The sequence below is a fragment of the Lissotriton vulgaris genome, chromosome 3_1, assembly GCF_964263255.1.
Source record: "Lissotriton vulgaris chromosome 3_1, aLisVul1.2, whole genome shotgun sequence".
Classification (NCBI taxonomy): Eukaryota; Metazoa; Chordata; class Amphibia; order Caudata; family Salamandridae; genus Lissotriton; species Lissotriton vulgaris.
The window spans coordinates 975,970,143-975,983,044 of record NC_141689.1 but is presented as its reverse complement, the minus strand read 5'-3'; the positions used below and the strand labels follow the sequence as shown (position 1 = coordinate 975,983,044).

Sequence of the window (12,902 nt, the reverse complement as noted above, 5' to 3'; positions counted from 1 at the left end):
ACGCAGACGCAGTGCCGTGTGCTAGGGTACCCGAAATGTATGGCCTGCGTTAGGACCGTGTTCCATATGAAATTAGTGATGAACAAGATCGTTAACATTGCAACTTCCCCCCTTCCTCCCCCCACCCCCTCCCTGCTCCCCTGCTCCACGGACTGACTCCCGCCCGCATCCCCAACTTGGCAGAGTGCTTAATCCCATCACCAACTATCTTACTTGCTCGTGGGGTTTGGTGAGTCCCCTACAGGCACCGGCCAATGTCCGCCCTACTCAGCTCCATCAGCTTCGGAGTCCCAAATGCTGCAAGTGTGTTGTCCCTCAGGCAGCATATTTAATCAAACCCGGACCGGCTGTCCTGAATCAAGTGGATCCCGTTCAAGATCAGATTCCAGTCCTGCGGTGCCCTCCTCGTTCAAGGGACTACTGGACGGCCGCTCCGCTGGCCTGCCGTTGCGATGGTTCTGGCGATCCCTGTGTGGGCGCTGGGGTTGGCCCACCTGTCTCCATCCGTCCAACCATTCCTGTGCCACCTCCGGCGTATCAAAAAACCATGTTTTCCCTTCGGCGACAATCCGCAATTTGGCGGGGAACAGCATCGAGTACGGTAGGCCTCTGTCACGAAGCGTCTTTTTGACCTCAGTGAATGACTTCCTGCGCCTGGCCACCTCCGCCGTGTAGTCTGGGAAGAAGGCCAAAGTCGAGTTCTGAATTTTGACAGGCGGTGAGACCCTCGCCGCTTGCAGGATTGCGTCCCTGTCCCTAAAGTTAAACAGTCTAGCCAGCACAGGCCGCGGTGTGGCTCCCGGCTTGGGCGTCCCGCCAGGCACCCGGTGTGCCCTCTCAACGGAGAAGAAGTGGGACAGGCCTTTAGGTTGCAGCTTAGTTTTAATGAGATCCTCGACGTACAAATCCATTGCCCCTTTTCCTTCCGATTCCGGCAGGCCAAGGATGCGCACGTTGTTTCTCCGGGAGCGCCCTTCCTGATCGTCAAGCTTCTCCTGTAGTTGCTTAGTGACTTTTTCCATTCGCTCCATCGCTATTTGCAGGTCTGAAGTGTCCTCAATGAGCGATTTTGTAACCACCTCTACCTGCGACGCCCTTTCCGACATTTTCTTAAAGTCCGCCCGCAGCAGAGTAACTTCGGAGGAAATGGAGCCCACTGTTGTTTGTACCTCGGAGAGGGTTTTCATAATGTCCTCCAAAGTCACCTTTTTAGACCCTTCTGTGTCCGGGGATGTGCCTGTGGAGTTTCGCCCACCAGCCTGAGTGTGCCCGTGCTGGCTATACGCAAATTTGTCGAGTATCGCCTGTGTCGACGCACTCCTAGTTCCCTTGCCTGCCATGGCGCTGTATTCGTGGACGCGTAGCTGGCCTCTAGCGGTATCCACAGTACCACACGGCGATGAGCTGCGTGGTTCCTTTGTTCGTCAGGGGGAGTGCAGTCGGGTGAGTGCCTCACTGGTTCTAAGATCCTGTTCCGTTCTCCACAGGGTCCAGGCGTGCTTCAGTCGATGGCGGAGCACAGCCACCCTAGCCGCCGCGATGGTCAGTGCGTCAGTCCCGGTGTAACCACGCTAGCCTCCCCTCCTCCCAGCTTATGACTCCTCACTGGTGTTCACTTGAGCGGCCGTCCGCGCAGCCACCCCGGCCCCCTGTGCTTATTTCACTGTGCCTTGACTCGGTGCTCCAAGGTCCCCTCACCGATCTCCTGGTAAGGCACACCCTGCTTAATGGTGGTCAGGCCCCCCTGTGCAGCAGGAGGGTACCCCACGTTCGCAGCGCTAGGATGTCACTGGCCGATGAGCCAAAGCGCCTCCCGCCAGGACGTCCACTGCTTAGCTTTCCTCCAGTGTGCCCAGCGCCTTCAGGACGGTCTCCCTGGGTGTTCTCCCCTTAATGCAGATCACAGCTCCAGGATCTAGGGGCCCAGTCCCGCTCCTCCGGTAGCCTTGAGTGGGGACTTGGATATCAATGTCTCTGCGGGAGGATGACAGGGCCCCCGGCGCGATCGGCCTCACCTTGCGTTGCGAGTGGTGTGCTGGACAGACTACTATCCCCAATATGGCGCCGACCGAATCCCAGGGGCACCTCCGTCTGTGCTGGTGTCTGCACTGAATTCCACTGTTCTATGCAGCCAGTACTGGTGCGGCAGCCCTTCTTGCCCCCCCGGGGGCTCACGCCAGCAGTGTGGAGCGTCGGAGCAAACCTCGTTTCTGTGTCCTGAAGGGGCCGGCTGACACCACCTCGCTCAAGCCGGACAGGATGAACTTCCGCCGGGGTCCACCAGGTACGCAAGTCTGGTGCGGCCAGGCAGTCACAGGCCACAGCACGTCACTGCAAGACGGAGCAGTTCCCGGGACCCGATCTCCGTCGGGACCGGATCAGAAAGTGCCGCTCGGGTCCCCGAGCCGATACCGCCACTTCGGGCGGGCGATGAGACGGATAGATAAACGGATGTCTCTGCAGGCCGTTATGCCTTGGGGAGCTCCCTCTTCAAGCTGCCGCCATGCTTGGCAGTTGGCCACGCCCCCCTCCTAATCCTTTTTCAAACTGTCGAGATTTGCTGTCTAGAAGAATTATATAGTCCGACTCAAGAATCCTCTTCTTCCTTGCACCCCATCTGGGGGTCAAGGCAATCCTGTCCATTACAAATCAAGACAGTGTCAGTATTTTTTTTCATGTTCAGTGCACCAAGGTCTAGCAGTCGAGTAATTAGGGTCGCCATTCCTAATGGCCCTCAAGTGTGCTAAGATTATCTTCTTCACTGGGAAAATGGTGCTAGCCACATACCAGCGGCCGCTGGGACATACCAATACATATACACATTAGTTACTGTTACATGTGATGAATTTCAAGATTTTGCCGGTTTTACCTGTGGGTAGTAAAAATGTATTTGTGTTTTTGCTAGTCTTGCATGCTTTGCAACGCCCACACTTGTAGAAGCCCATCTCTTCCCTACAACCATCTGCTGATTTTGTTTAGCCATATAGCTGTTCACCTGCCTGCCCCTCAGAGACATTGATTTACGTTAGGCCACTAGGTGATAAGGAGTCACCTGTCCTCCTTTAACAGGGTCTGTTTTGACTACGTACCAATTTCTGTTTAGCATGTTTCTAATGGTGGGAGATTCAGTGTTTTAAAAGTGGTGATCATCCTCAATTTATTACCCTCGCTCTTGTCCTTCTGTTTCTTGACCAGAAGGCTTTCTCAGGGAGGCTGGCTGCTTTGGCACTGGCCTTTCTAAGTACCTTGGATGGATAGTCTGTGACCATAAACCTCCTGATTTCCCTTCTGTCTTCCTCCCAAAAGCCTGTTGTGTGCTACGGTTCACCTTGGCCCTCAGAATCTCACCAAACTGAATGATCCACTTTAGTTTCTATGGGCGGTGACTGTGAGCATGTAATACTGTTGTTTGAGGTGGTCTTCCTTGAAAGGCAAATCTGTATGAAGTCGTTCTCAATCCTGACACCTACAGTCAGGAAATATGTTTGTTTCTTATGTATATAATATATTGTGGGTAAACCTAGTTTGAGATAGTCAGTCTCGATATATGGTGTTTATCCAAAGTGACCGTGAGCAGCTTTTCTTTTTTTTTTTTCTTTTCTTTTCTTCACACTCTTGCTGAAGTTCAAGGTTGGAAAGTAATCTAGCCTATCCTGTTTTTACACATAGAAGCCAGCTATGCTGACCATTCTTCGTGTACATTGGGGTGGGGATTTTGGTATATAGGTGTTGTGAGATTTTGAAGTCCCTTTGGGACCCTGCCCACCTCAATATAATTTTTCAGGGAAGTTACCTCCCACCATCTGTTGGACCACTTTTTTAGAAGCTTCTCATAGTGGAATAACAATTGTTTCAGGTTTCTGCCGGTCAGGTCCTCCCTCTACTGTGCTCTCCCTGGATTTTCCAGAATCCTCCTCGTTAATAGATTGCGCGCTGCCCTTTCCCTCCCTGGGCGCCTCCAACTCCTTGCTGCATAGCCTGCCTCAAGCTCCTCCCGGTTCCGAAGGCATACAACCCTACGCCCTCGGGCGTATCCATGACGGCGCGGGTCCCCTGCCACACCCGCGCTTAAAGAGAAATCCAAGACCCGGCATTGAGGCAGGAGTTAAGTCGGCCCCTGTGCGCTTGGCAGCACACAGTTAGTCAGCGCCCTACTTGCCACTTATCGGTCATATGATTTCAAAGAGCAACAGTTTGACAGCTTCAGGAAGGCGGCGGAGACCGGTTGTCACTGCTCACATTCCAGACACTCAGTCAGCCACGTCCACCAAGCTGGACCCGTGCGAGTTACGGGATTGTGCTCAATTAAAATCAGTGACAACATTCTGCTGTTGAACAAAGTGGACTTCCTCACGATAAGTAGTCTTTTTGAGTGTTCGAGACTACTACAGTGTAATGTGTGCTTTTGCATAAAAGATGTATTTTGAATTTTAGGCAACCCTTTGCCTAAAATATCTGATTTGGCTATTAGGCAACGCTTATTTTCTTACAGTGTACGCATTCATTCAAAAACTTTAATAAACAAAATGAGCATTGTCAAAGCCAAAAGGTCCTCATTTAAACCAGACCTAATGGTTTTGCCAATGCTTGTTGTGATTGGCTGCTAAATCCAGTGTCTAATTTGAGAACCGTCGTCAATGCTTATAAGTCCTAGATACCATAGACCTAGAACAAAGGGTGGTCCTTAACCTGCATTAACTTGAGCGGGAAATAAGTTAAAGCTGGCGAGAATCTCATTTTGCAAACTTTTCCTAGCAAGCTAAACTACACCCTGAAAGTGCCTTTTTTTTGGTGATGTCACGACATACAGCTCAGGCTTTCTGTTGCAGACGGAATTATACCTTGGAATGGATTCATATTTTCTATATTTCCCACATTGCCTTTAGCACAATATGTCAGACGGCCAACTTAGAAGTATAGAAAATACCATTCCAACATAGCCGTCGTGTTGCATGCAGCATAACATGGCAGCCATCTAGGTAATATAGAAAATACCATTCCAAGATCTCCGTCTACTGCTATTGGATTTGGCAATACCAACGTAACTTTACCAGCATTGGTAATCCCACTAGTAGCAACCAGCAAGCACGTCAGAGCGAGCCCAGTTGTAAATGTTTCTTTTGCCTAGTTTACAACTTGAAACAAACTGCAGTTTTACTCAAAATGTGAAGCCCAGTTGCTACAGCAAATGACTTTTGGTATTTGACTCTTTGATACTGTTTGACAACTTACAGGTTCTGCTTGAAGCCCAGAAGGAACTGGTGGACTACAGAGGACTTGGTATTAGTATCCTGGGTAAGCATGTCAGACAATTTGTTTTTAATCACTATTCCAAATGTGTCTTTTAAATGCTTCAGATGAAGAAAATTGGTTCTTTCCATCTTTTCAACAAAAAAAAAATAACCTTGTGATACAAGATTTGTTGCATCCATTTTGTTTGCAGCGCAATGTGTTTGTATTGGTGTTTTGCGTTTTCCCTCCACGGGAGGAGCTGTGTGTTTCTGGTGCCCTCTGGCTCGAAGGAGGCTGAAAGGGGTTCTCCACTAGCCCGTCTTTTGGATGGCAACGTCATTCATTTTTCAGATGTTCTTGTCGCTCCAGACAATTGAACTCTCCTAGATTTGGATTGCCAAAGGTGATCAGAGATTGATAGGCTTCCTAAATTTGGTAAGGCTGGCAGAAAGGTTTGCTAGTAGGGGGAGGCTGGTGGTTGATAAAGGCTTGTGGAGATGAACTGATGAAGGATACTGGAATTTTGAGCAACTGGAATAACCTTCTTTTATCTTGATTTTTATTCAGAAATGAGCCACAGGTCATCGGATTTCACTAAGATTCTCAACACAAGTGAAAACCTGCTACGTGAATTATTGTAAGTTTACTTTCGGTGTAACCTTGACAATTTGAGATCCGTTTCATACTCATGCTTAGTAAACATAAAATGATATGTTTACATAGCTGTGAATTGCCGAATTCTTGTTGCTACTGTGTGAAGTACAAGTGAATCTTTCTTGAATTCCATGTCTCTGTTCCGTTACTAATGGAATGTATGTTCTTTGTTCCACAGGAATATCCCAGAAAACTACAAGGTGCTTTTCCTGCAAGGGGGTGGATCAGGGCAGTTTTGTTCAGTCCCCCTGAACCTTATCGGCTTAAAGGGAAGCAGATGTGCTGACTATGTCGTCACTGGAGCCTGGTCTGCTAAGGCTGCTCTTGAGGCAGAGAAATATGGAAAAGTGAATATTGTTCATCCTAAACTTGGAAGTTACACAGGTATATCTCTCTTTGAACACATCTCTAGTCTGAGATGGGATCGTCATATCGAAGCACTGCTATCTTACTTTGTTATTGCATAAGGTTTATCTGCCAAGTAGTTTTAAAAGCGGTTACTTGCCAGTAACACCTTTCTCTGAGTTCTCTCATTGGAATCAATCCCTCTTGTTGAATAACTAAACACCCCACAACCCCGGGGGGGGGGGGGAGGGGAATAGGTGTGATTGATTCTCTATTCTATTGTTCTACCTAGCATGAGCCATTCCACCTCTGTCCAGTAGTTGGCAGTGGGATTGTGGAACACACAGGTGGGCACTCTATCTTTACATACATGGTGGATAGCCTCTAGATCTATGGATGGGACTTGGTCTGATAAGCATTTGCGCTGCGCGGATCGCTTTATAAGGGATGTAATCAGCATTCACGTATGACTTCTAAGAATAATCTGTGAAATTCAGTAGATTGCATAGCTTAGTCTCCTTACACTATCAGGGATATAATAGTCTGTTTTGTCCTATTTTTCACTTAAGGTTTCTTATTTGTATATTTTCTTCCAGGACTATTTGAGTTAATTTGCAGGCAAGAAATCCCATGTATTGATTGAGGATGAGAATAGACTGCATGGTTTTAAATGTGTTTTGTCGATAAAATGTAGCTAAAATCCATTGAATGAGTTACTGCTTATGCAGTTTATTTCCGCTGTTTATCGCTAGTCGTGGTACTATGATGACTGTACACTTATTATAGAGAATGTGGGGCTGTAACAATGAATAATTGCACTTGGTGAAGAGGATGCGGCTTGGCTGAAAAATACTCCCATCTTTAAGAATTAGCCTGCAATACTGAACTTAATTAAGAAATAATGACAACATGGCGCCAAACCTTTTTGTGTGATTATCTTCCCTCCAACTTTAGGAGCGTGTTTGTGGGAGACCGAGTTGCTACAATATTTTGAACAGGTGATTGGCCTAACTTAGAGTGGTGGTTTTTCCTTTACGGTGGCGAGGCGGCACCCCGCCTGCTGCGAGTGAATCGGCAAATCTAAATGAAATAAAATGGTCTTTACCATTCTTATAAAGTGAAGTGCCACTGTTCCACCTCGAGTATGAGGGTGGAGGCTGGGCCAATCCTGCTGCTGATTGGCAGAGTAATGAATTTCCTAAACCATAAAGTGTAAATATCAGATTTGCCGGCCGTCTTGCGACGGCCATTCCTACATGCACACGTAAGATCACACCAATCTGAGCTGTAAAACAGCCAGGTGAACTACTAACACTGGCTTCTAGTCTCAAAAGGAGCGCTGTGTTAACCTGCTTCAACCAATGATGGTGCTTCTCTCATGCTGAAAACCGATTGATAGCAGCTCCTGGATTAGTTAGTTTTGTTGACTTTTTGCTCTTTTAAGTAAACAAGGCACGACTCGCCTCTGTGGCTTCCGGGAACATCGATTATTCCTGGTAAATGCCAAGGTGCTTCTGGAGAATCTTCTGAACTGAAAATTCCCGTCACGGACTGCTGTCCCCTCTCCTCGCACCCAAAATGCGCTGGTGCTATGGAAACCAGCAAAAATAACATAGTTTAGCCAAATGCTACATCTGGGAGCTCCGAGATGTTAAGTGTCGGAAACAGGTATGTTCTCACAAATAGCAAGCAGCGGTCAGGTATCATTCGAAACATGGAGACACAGATACAAAGACGCTAATTTGGCAAGTGGAGCCTTTGGGTAAGAGTGAAGACTTACTGTAGGGCTAACCGCATTGATGCAGGGGTGGGAAGGTTTCTTACTTTAATTACTTATGTGATGTTTAAGGGTCTGTAACACACTGTTCATAATACAGGTATACACAGCTCACTAACCAAAGTAATCATTTGGACTTCAAAAGTGTGCGCTGCACACCGAGGCAGATAAGCGCTAGAAACTCTGAATCAAGGCCTGGAAGGAGCCTGCTGCATTGAGTCCTCACACGTGATTCCTGGGATAAGTGAGGCCTGCAGAAGACTCCTGGGATCAGGGAGTACGGCAGCTCGGCCTTTTATGAAGACTCCAATCGGACGGTGTCCTGCGTCTCTGGGGTCTTTCCCTGCACATTTTAAACCTTGATAAGTCGTTTTTGTTATAACGTGGATGTGTTTTTTTTTTTTAAATTTAAACAAAGTACTTTTTTCAAAAAGTTAGTTAAACTAAATTTGACAGAGGTGCAGGTTTATAAAGTTGATGCCCCGAGACCTGCTGTGTGTCTTTGGATTCGCTTAATGTAGTTTTCTTGATACTGAAAAAATTCATAAAAGATGTTGTTGTTACTAATTTGGCGTCTACTATGTACACATTGTGTGATCCTTGGATAATTACTTTAGATGGGAGTACCCTTTGTTTCCTCCTTTTATAGAACTGGGAAGCCATAGAATATATCGATTTTTGCAGGGTGTGAAAAAATAAAAACTCTGACTATAGAAGTCCTGTCACTTTGCGAGCACAGTGCTTGGTGCGTCAGTGGAAAGGATACAAGAGTCATTTGTACTTGGGTAGATAGAACAAGACGTGTTATGTACATATCGTAGCGCTGAGCTGCACACCAATAGGCTAAAATCAAGCCAGGTGCAGATGTTCCGTTGTGTGTTGAGGCGCAACAGCAGGGGAAGCTAAGGTGGCTAACAGTACCATCACTATTTCCCTTTGGGGGTGCATTCGGATAGTCTTCCACCTTCCCTCCCTCTGGAACTTACTGCTCTGTTGGACTTGGAACACACAGGATCATTAGAACCAGCTGTTAGACTGGGGCTACGTATGAAGTGAGACATCCCATAAGAGAGAAACACTGTCCAGGTAGCAAGGGCTGCAGGTGAGTGTCACACTATACTGAGTCTCGCACAGTGCTTCAGTCAAAAACGTGTTTTAAATACATGGCCATCCAATTCTTGGCCTCTTTACAGAGAGGGCACAGGTCCGGTATTCAAGTTGTAATTGTGATTATGTGAAAATGAGCATGATGGGTCACCCATCATTGGGGTACACAGTCTTTAAAATAACGACAAGGTGAAAGTTAAAGAAAATGGGGTGCTCGCTACTTAACAGTAATTCCTAACTTTTATGCCCTACCACTTTCAAACGTCACTTGTCGTCACAGCTAGCTTCAGTCAAAGACATCACCTTAGACTTTTTTTGTAAATGACACAAAGTGACAACCTTCCACCCATATCTGCTGGTCAGATTTTGAAATTCTCACAATGCAGATGGGAAGTTAAAATGTGGATGGGAAACGTCGGACCATGTTATTCAAGCCAAGTAAAGTTGGATTAAAGGGAAAAATAGAGAATTTTATTTCTGTATATGAACTTTCCGAAAAGTCATAGACTTTCAATTGATCCATTTTGCACAGCCATAATGGAGGAACAATTTGCAACATAAAATAAAGATATCATCATTGGTGTAGTTTCCAATATAGTTAAGATGAAAATGTACATTCATCAAGAAGTCTGCTTTCTGTATTTAGTATTGTGCAGAGCGATCCATAGGTGTTACTGGCTGGGAATAGGAAGCCTGTGCAAGAGAAATAAAGAAGGAGGGTGATTATTGATAATAGCGAATGTGCAGAGCATAATATATTTATTAACACCATTGAGTGTAGGCCAGGACCATGACTCCTGGGAAGGGAAACATTCTGTGAGCCCTTATGCACCGCCTCACACTCAAAAATGATAATAAATAGCCTATTAATCTCTGTGTATCTACATATATGGTTTGTGCCATGGTATATTTGTCATGTGCGTTTGTTTTAACTCCTGTATTTAACCAAAAGCAGGACGCAAAGGGTTGCATTTGTGCAGCAAGAAACTCGTACCAACACAACAGCCGACCAAGGTCAAGCACCGCAACTCTTTTAGTTTTAAGAAGTTAAAATAAGTGCAGCAAGTTATAATATCACTCCAGACATATTGTGACAAGTGAGAGAGCAGTTTCTCTGTCTAAAGTAGTTTTGTGCAATATGTGGTAGCAAAACCAGTTTGTGGTAGTAAAACCGTTTTTATAGTCACTTTTGCTGTAGTCTGGTAATAAACTCAAATTGGAACTTTGCACTCCAGTAATAAAGGTGTGAACGCCTTTTTCTTTAGCAGTTGCTTTAAATAACATGTAATTGTGCCAATTTAATTTCCACTGCCTTGGACATGTTGCCCCAAACAGTGTTAGATACATTTCTTTGAAAAGAGGGCTCTCGGCCGAAGCCAGGTTCATGAAACGGTCATTGAAGAGGAAATTGAACAGAGGGCGCCTCCTGCGCTAATATGTAAAGCATTATTAGTTAAGTATAAGAGGGCATAGATCTCTAGAAGAATAGTGGTAACCTCATCCACTTCCACCCCCCCCCCCCCCGCCTCCCCCGTCCAAAAAAACCTATGCAAGATCACGTGGAAAGTACGTAGCAAAATCACGTGGTACGTAGCAAAATCCAGGCACTCACTCCCCAAAGATTTTTGCAGTACAGTTGTTAACTATTTAGTTTTAAAATCAGATTAACTGTTGTGAAAATGTGCCACGACATGTTGAATACAGTACAGACTGATGAAACCCCCCTCCTTTTGAAGTTTCACTTGTCCACCATTTGTATGTGACTTGCTTTCATCCCTGGAACTCATTGTGAGTTGGAGGAAATATGCATCGACCTCCAGGCAGTCGTGTTGCAGCATCTGATTTCTTCTCCTCCTCCTTGTGCTGTGAAGCAATTGGAGCTTCCATGATTCAGTATTCTGGCCTCCCTCTTCGAATTAACATAATATTATCTTTACTACTCGTCACCATCCTAATGCTATTCAAAAGACTGATGAAAGCTTTGAATATTAAAAGTACTTTAGCAATGTCAGCCATTGCCCTCTGTGAAGCAGGGTAAAAACCACCCCCTTCCCTACTAAATCGTTGTGTGTGTGTGATCCAGCGCTCTGGGCCAACCTTTTACCATTTGTCCTCTTATGAACCTTTCTCGTCGACTGAGAGGTGATGGGAGTTCACAATAGATTATTCAAATGTCAATTAACAGTGTTACCCATTTGGCTACACAATAAGGACCTGGAATTAAGATGGTTTAGTGTAAGTTAGCAATCCACTTAAGAAACACATCTCCGCATCATGCTGTAAAGGTACAGAATAACAACTGGGGAACCCAACCTCCTCAAAAGAATTTGGTGTACTAGTATCAAGGAAACCAGAGGTTCAGCCACAGCAATACAAAAGATCAAGAACAAGATTTGGTACTCTGAGAACAGTTTCTGGTTTTCTTTTCTGTACATGAGTGAATCGTCAAAATCTAAACTTAAGATTCCCAAGCTAGGTAAATTCAATAAGATCGCAAAATAAGGCAGGGCAGGAAAAATAGGAAGAATGGGAAGGTGCCAACATTCCATATGCTTGGTCAATAGTCTTCTAGAGTCAAGGGAGTAAGCATTCGCCTATCCCACATTTCGCAAAGAATCAAGGGAAAGCATAGAGATCTAACCCGCTCCAAGTCCAAAGGGAAAAGTACCTAAACTCAGAAGGAGTGAACACTTGATATGACACACAAGAGTCTCTTGAGCAACACTCCTCTGTTCTTATCAACCAGGTTTCCATGATCCTTTTCCATTCTCACGGAAGATGCAACATTTACAAATGTCCCACACTGAACATGGGAACAACATCGTCCTTGATCACTCTGGCCATACTGCAATGCTGCTGAACAAGACTTTTCAGTTAATGCTCTGGCTCTCCATGTTCTTTTGTCAAGGTCTACTTCTCAGGCTCTTTATAACTAATACAGTATTTTTTCTACTCTCAGCTAACAATCCTTGTGAACGCACCTGCATGGGCAAAATCATGTAGGCAGAAAATAGAAATACTTAATTTGTGCATAACGGGAAAGTCAACTTTAAAGTATTAAATCAATGGTGCACCTTTAAATATGCGTATGCACTTAAACACTATTTTTTTATTGTATTTTTAAACATTAGCCAGCACAGGAGCAATTGAGTCTTATATGCAACAAGTGCGACATTATTACCGATAGTTTCTACATTTAAAAATGCATAGGTTACATAACGATAGTTTCTTGACTGGTACCCCTCCCTCCTTGGGTTAAGCCTAGTCCGCATGCAGTGCCTCTTCTTGGAAAATTAAAGTATCGACTCAAAAGTTATGAATACAATATATAGGGGTTTGTATTGTTTGTTTCATCCCCCGCCATCTCTAGGTTGTAGTATTTTAACCATGGTTGCCAAAACTTCCTAAACGTTTTCGGGCACCATCTGGCAGCATATATATACTTATCTCTGCCCCCATATAAGTTCATGTTGGTTCACCATTCTGCCATAGTAGGCAACTCTATTTTACCCCAACATCTGGCAATGTCACGTTTGGCCACTATGAGCCCCAAATTGCTCAATAGGATTTTGTACCTGGGAATATCAACATCTGTGGTAATGCCCAGGAGGGTGTACTTCAGATCCATAGGTATCTGTAATTCCAATATAGCACTTAGTTCCTCAATTATTTGTGACCAGTATATTTGTATTTGCTGGCAGGTCCACAGGGTATGTATGGAGGTACCTTGGCCAGTTCTGCAGCGTAGGCAGTTGGGTGTTTCTGCCCTGCCCATTGTGTGGAGTTG

At 45.3% G+C, this 12,902-nt stretch overlaps 1 protein-coding gene across 1 annotated transcript in view; it reads left to right on the top strand.

The window, feature by feature from the left end:
* PSAT1 (phosphoserine aminotransferase 1) overlaps positions 1–12,902 on the top strand; it is a 97,891-nt gene that overhangs the window by 21,547 nt on the left and 63,442 nt on the right. The window contains exons 2-4 of the mRNA XM_086961338.1: positions 5,235–5,295; positions 5,800–5,869; positions 6,065–6,270. Coding sequence (XP_086817464.1) covers positions 5,235–5,295; positions 5,800–5,869; positions 6,065–6,270 — 337 coding nt within the window. The remainder of the gene's footprint in view (positions 1–5,234; positions 5,296–5,799; positions 5,870–6,064; positions 6,271–12,902) is intronic.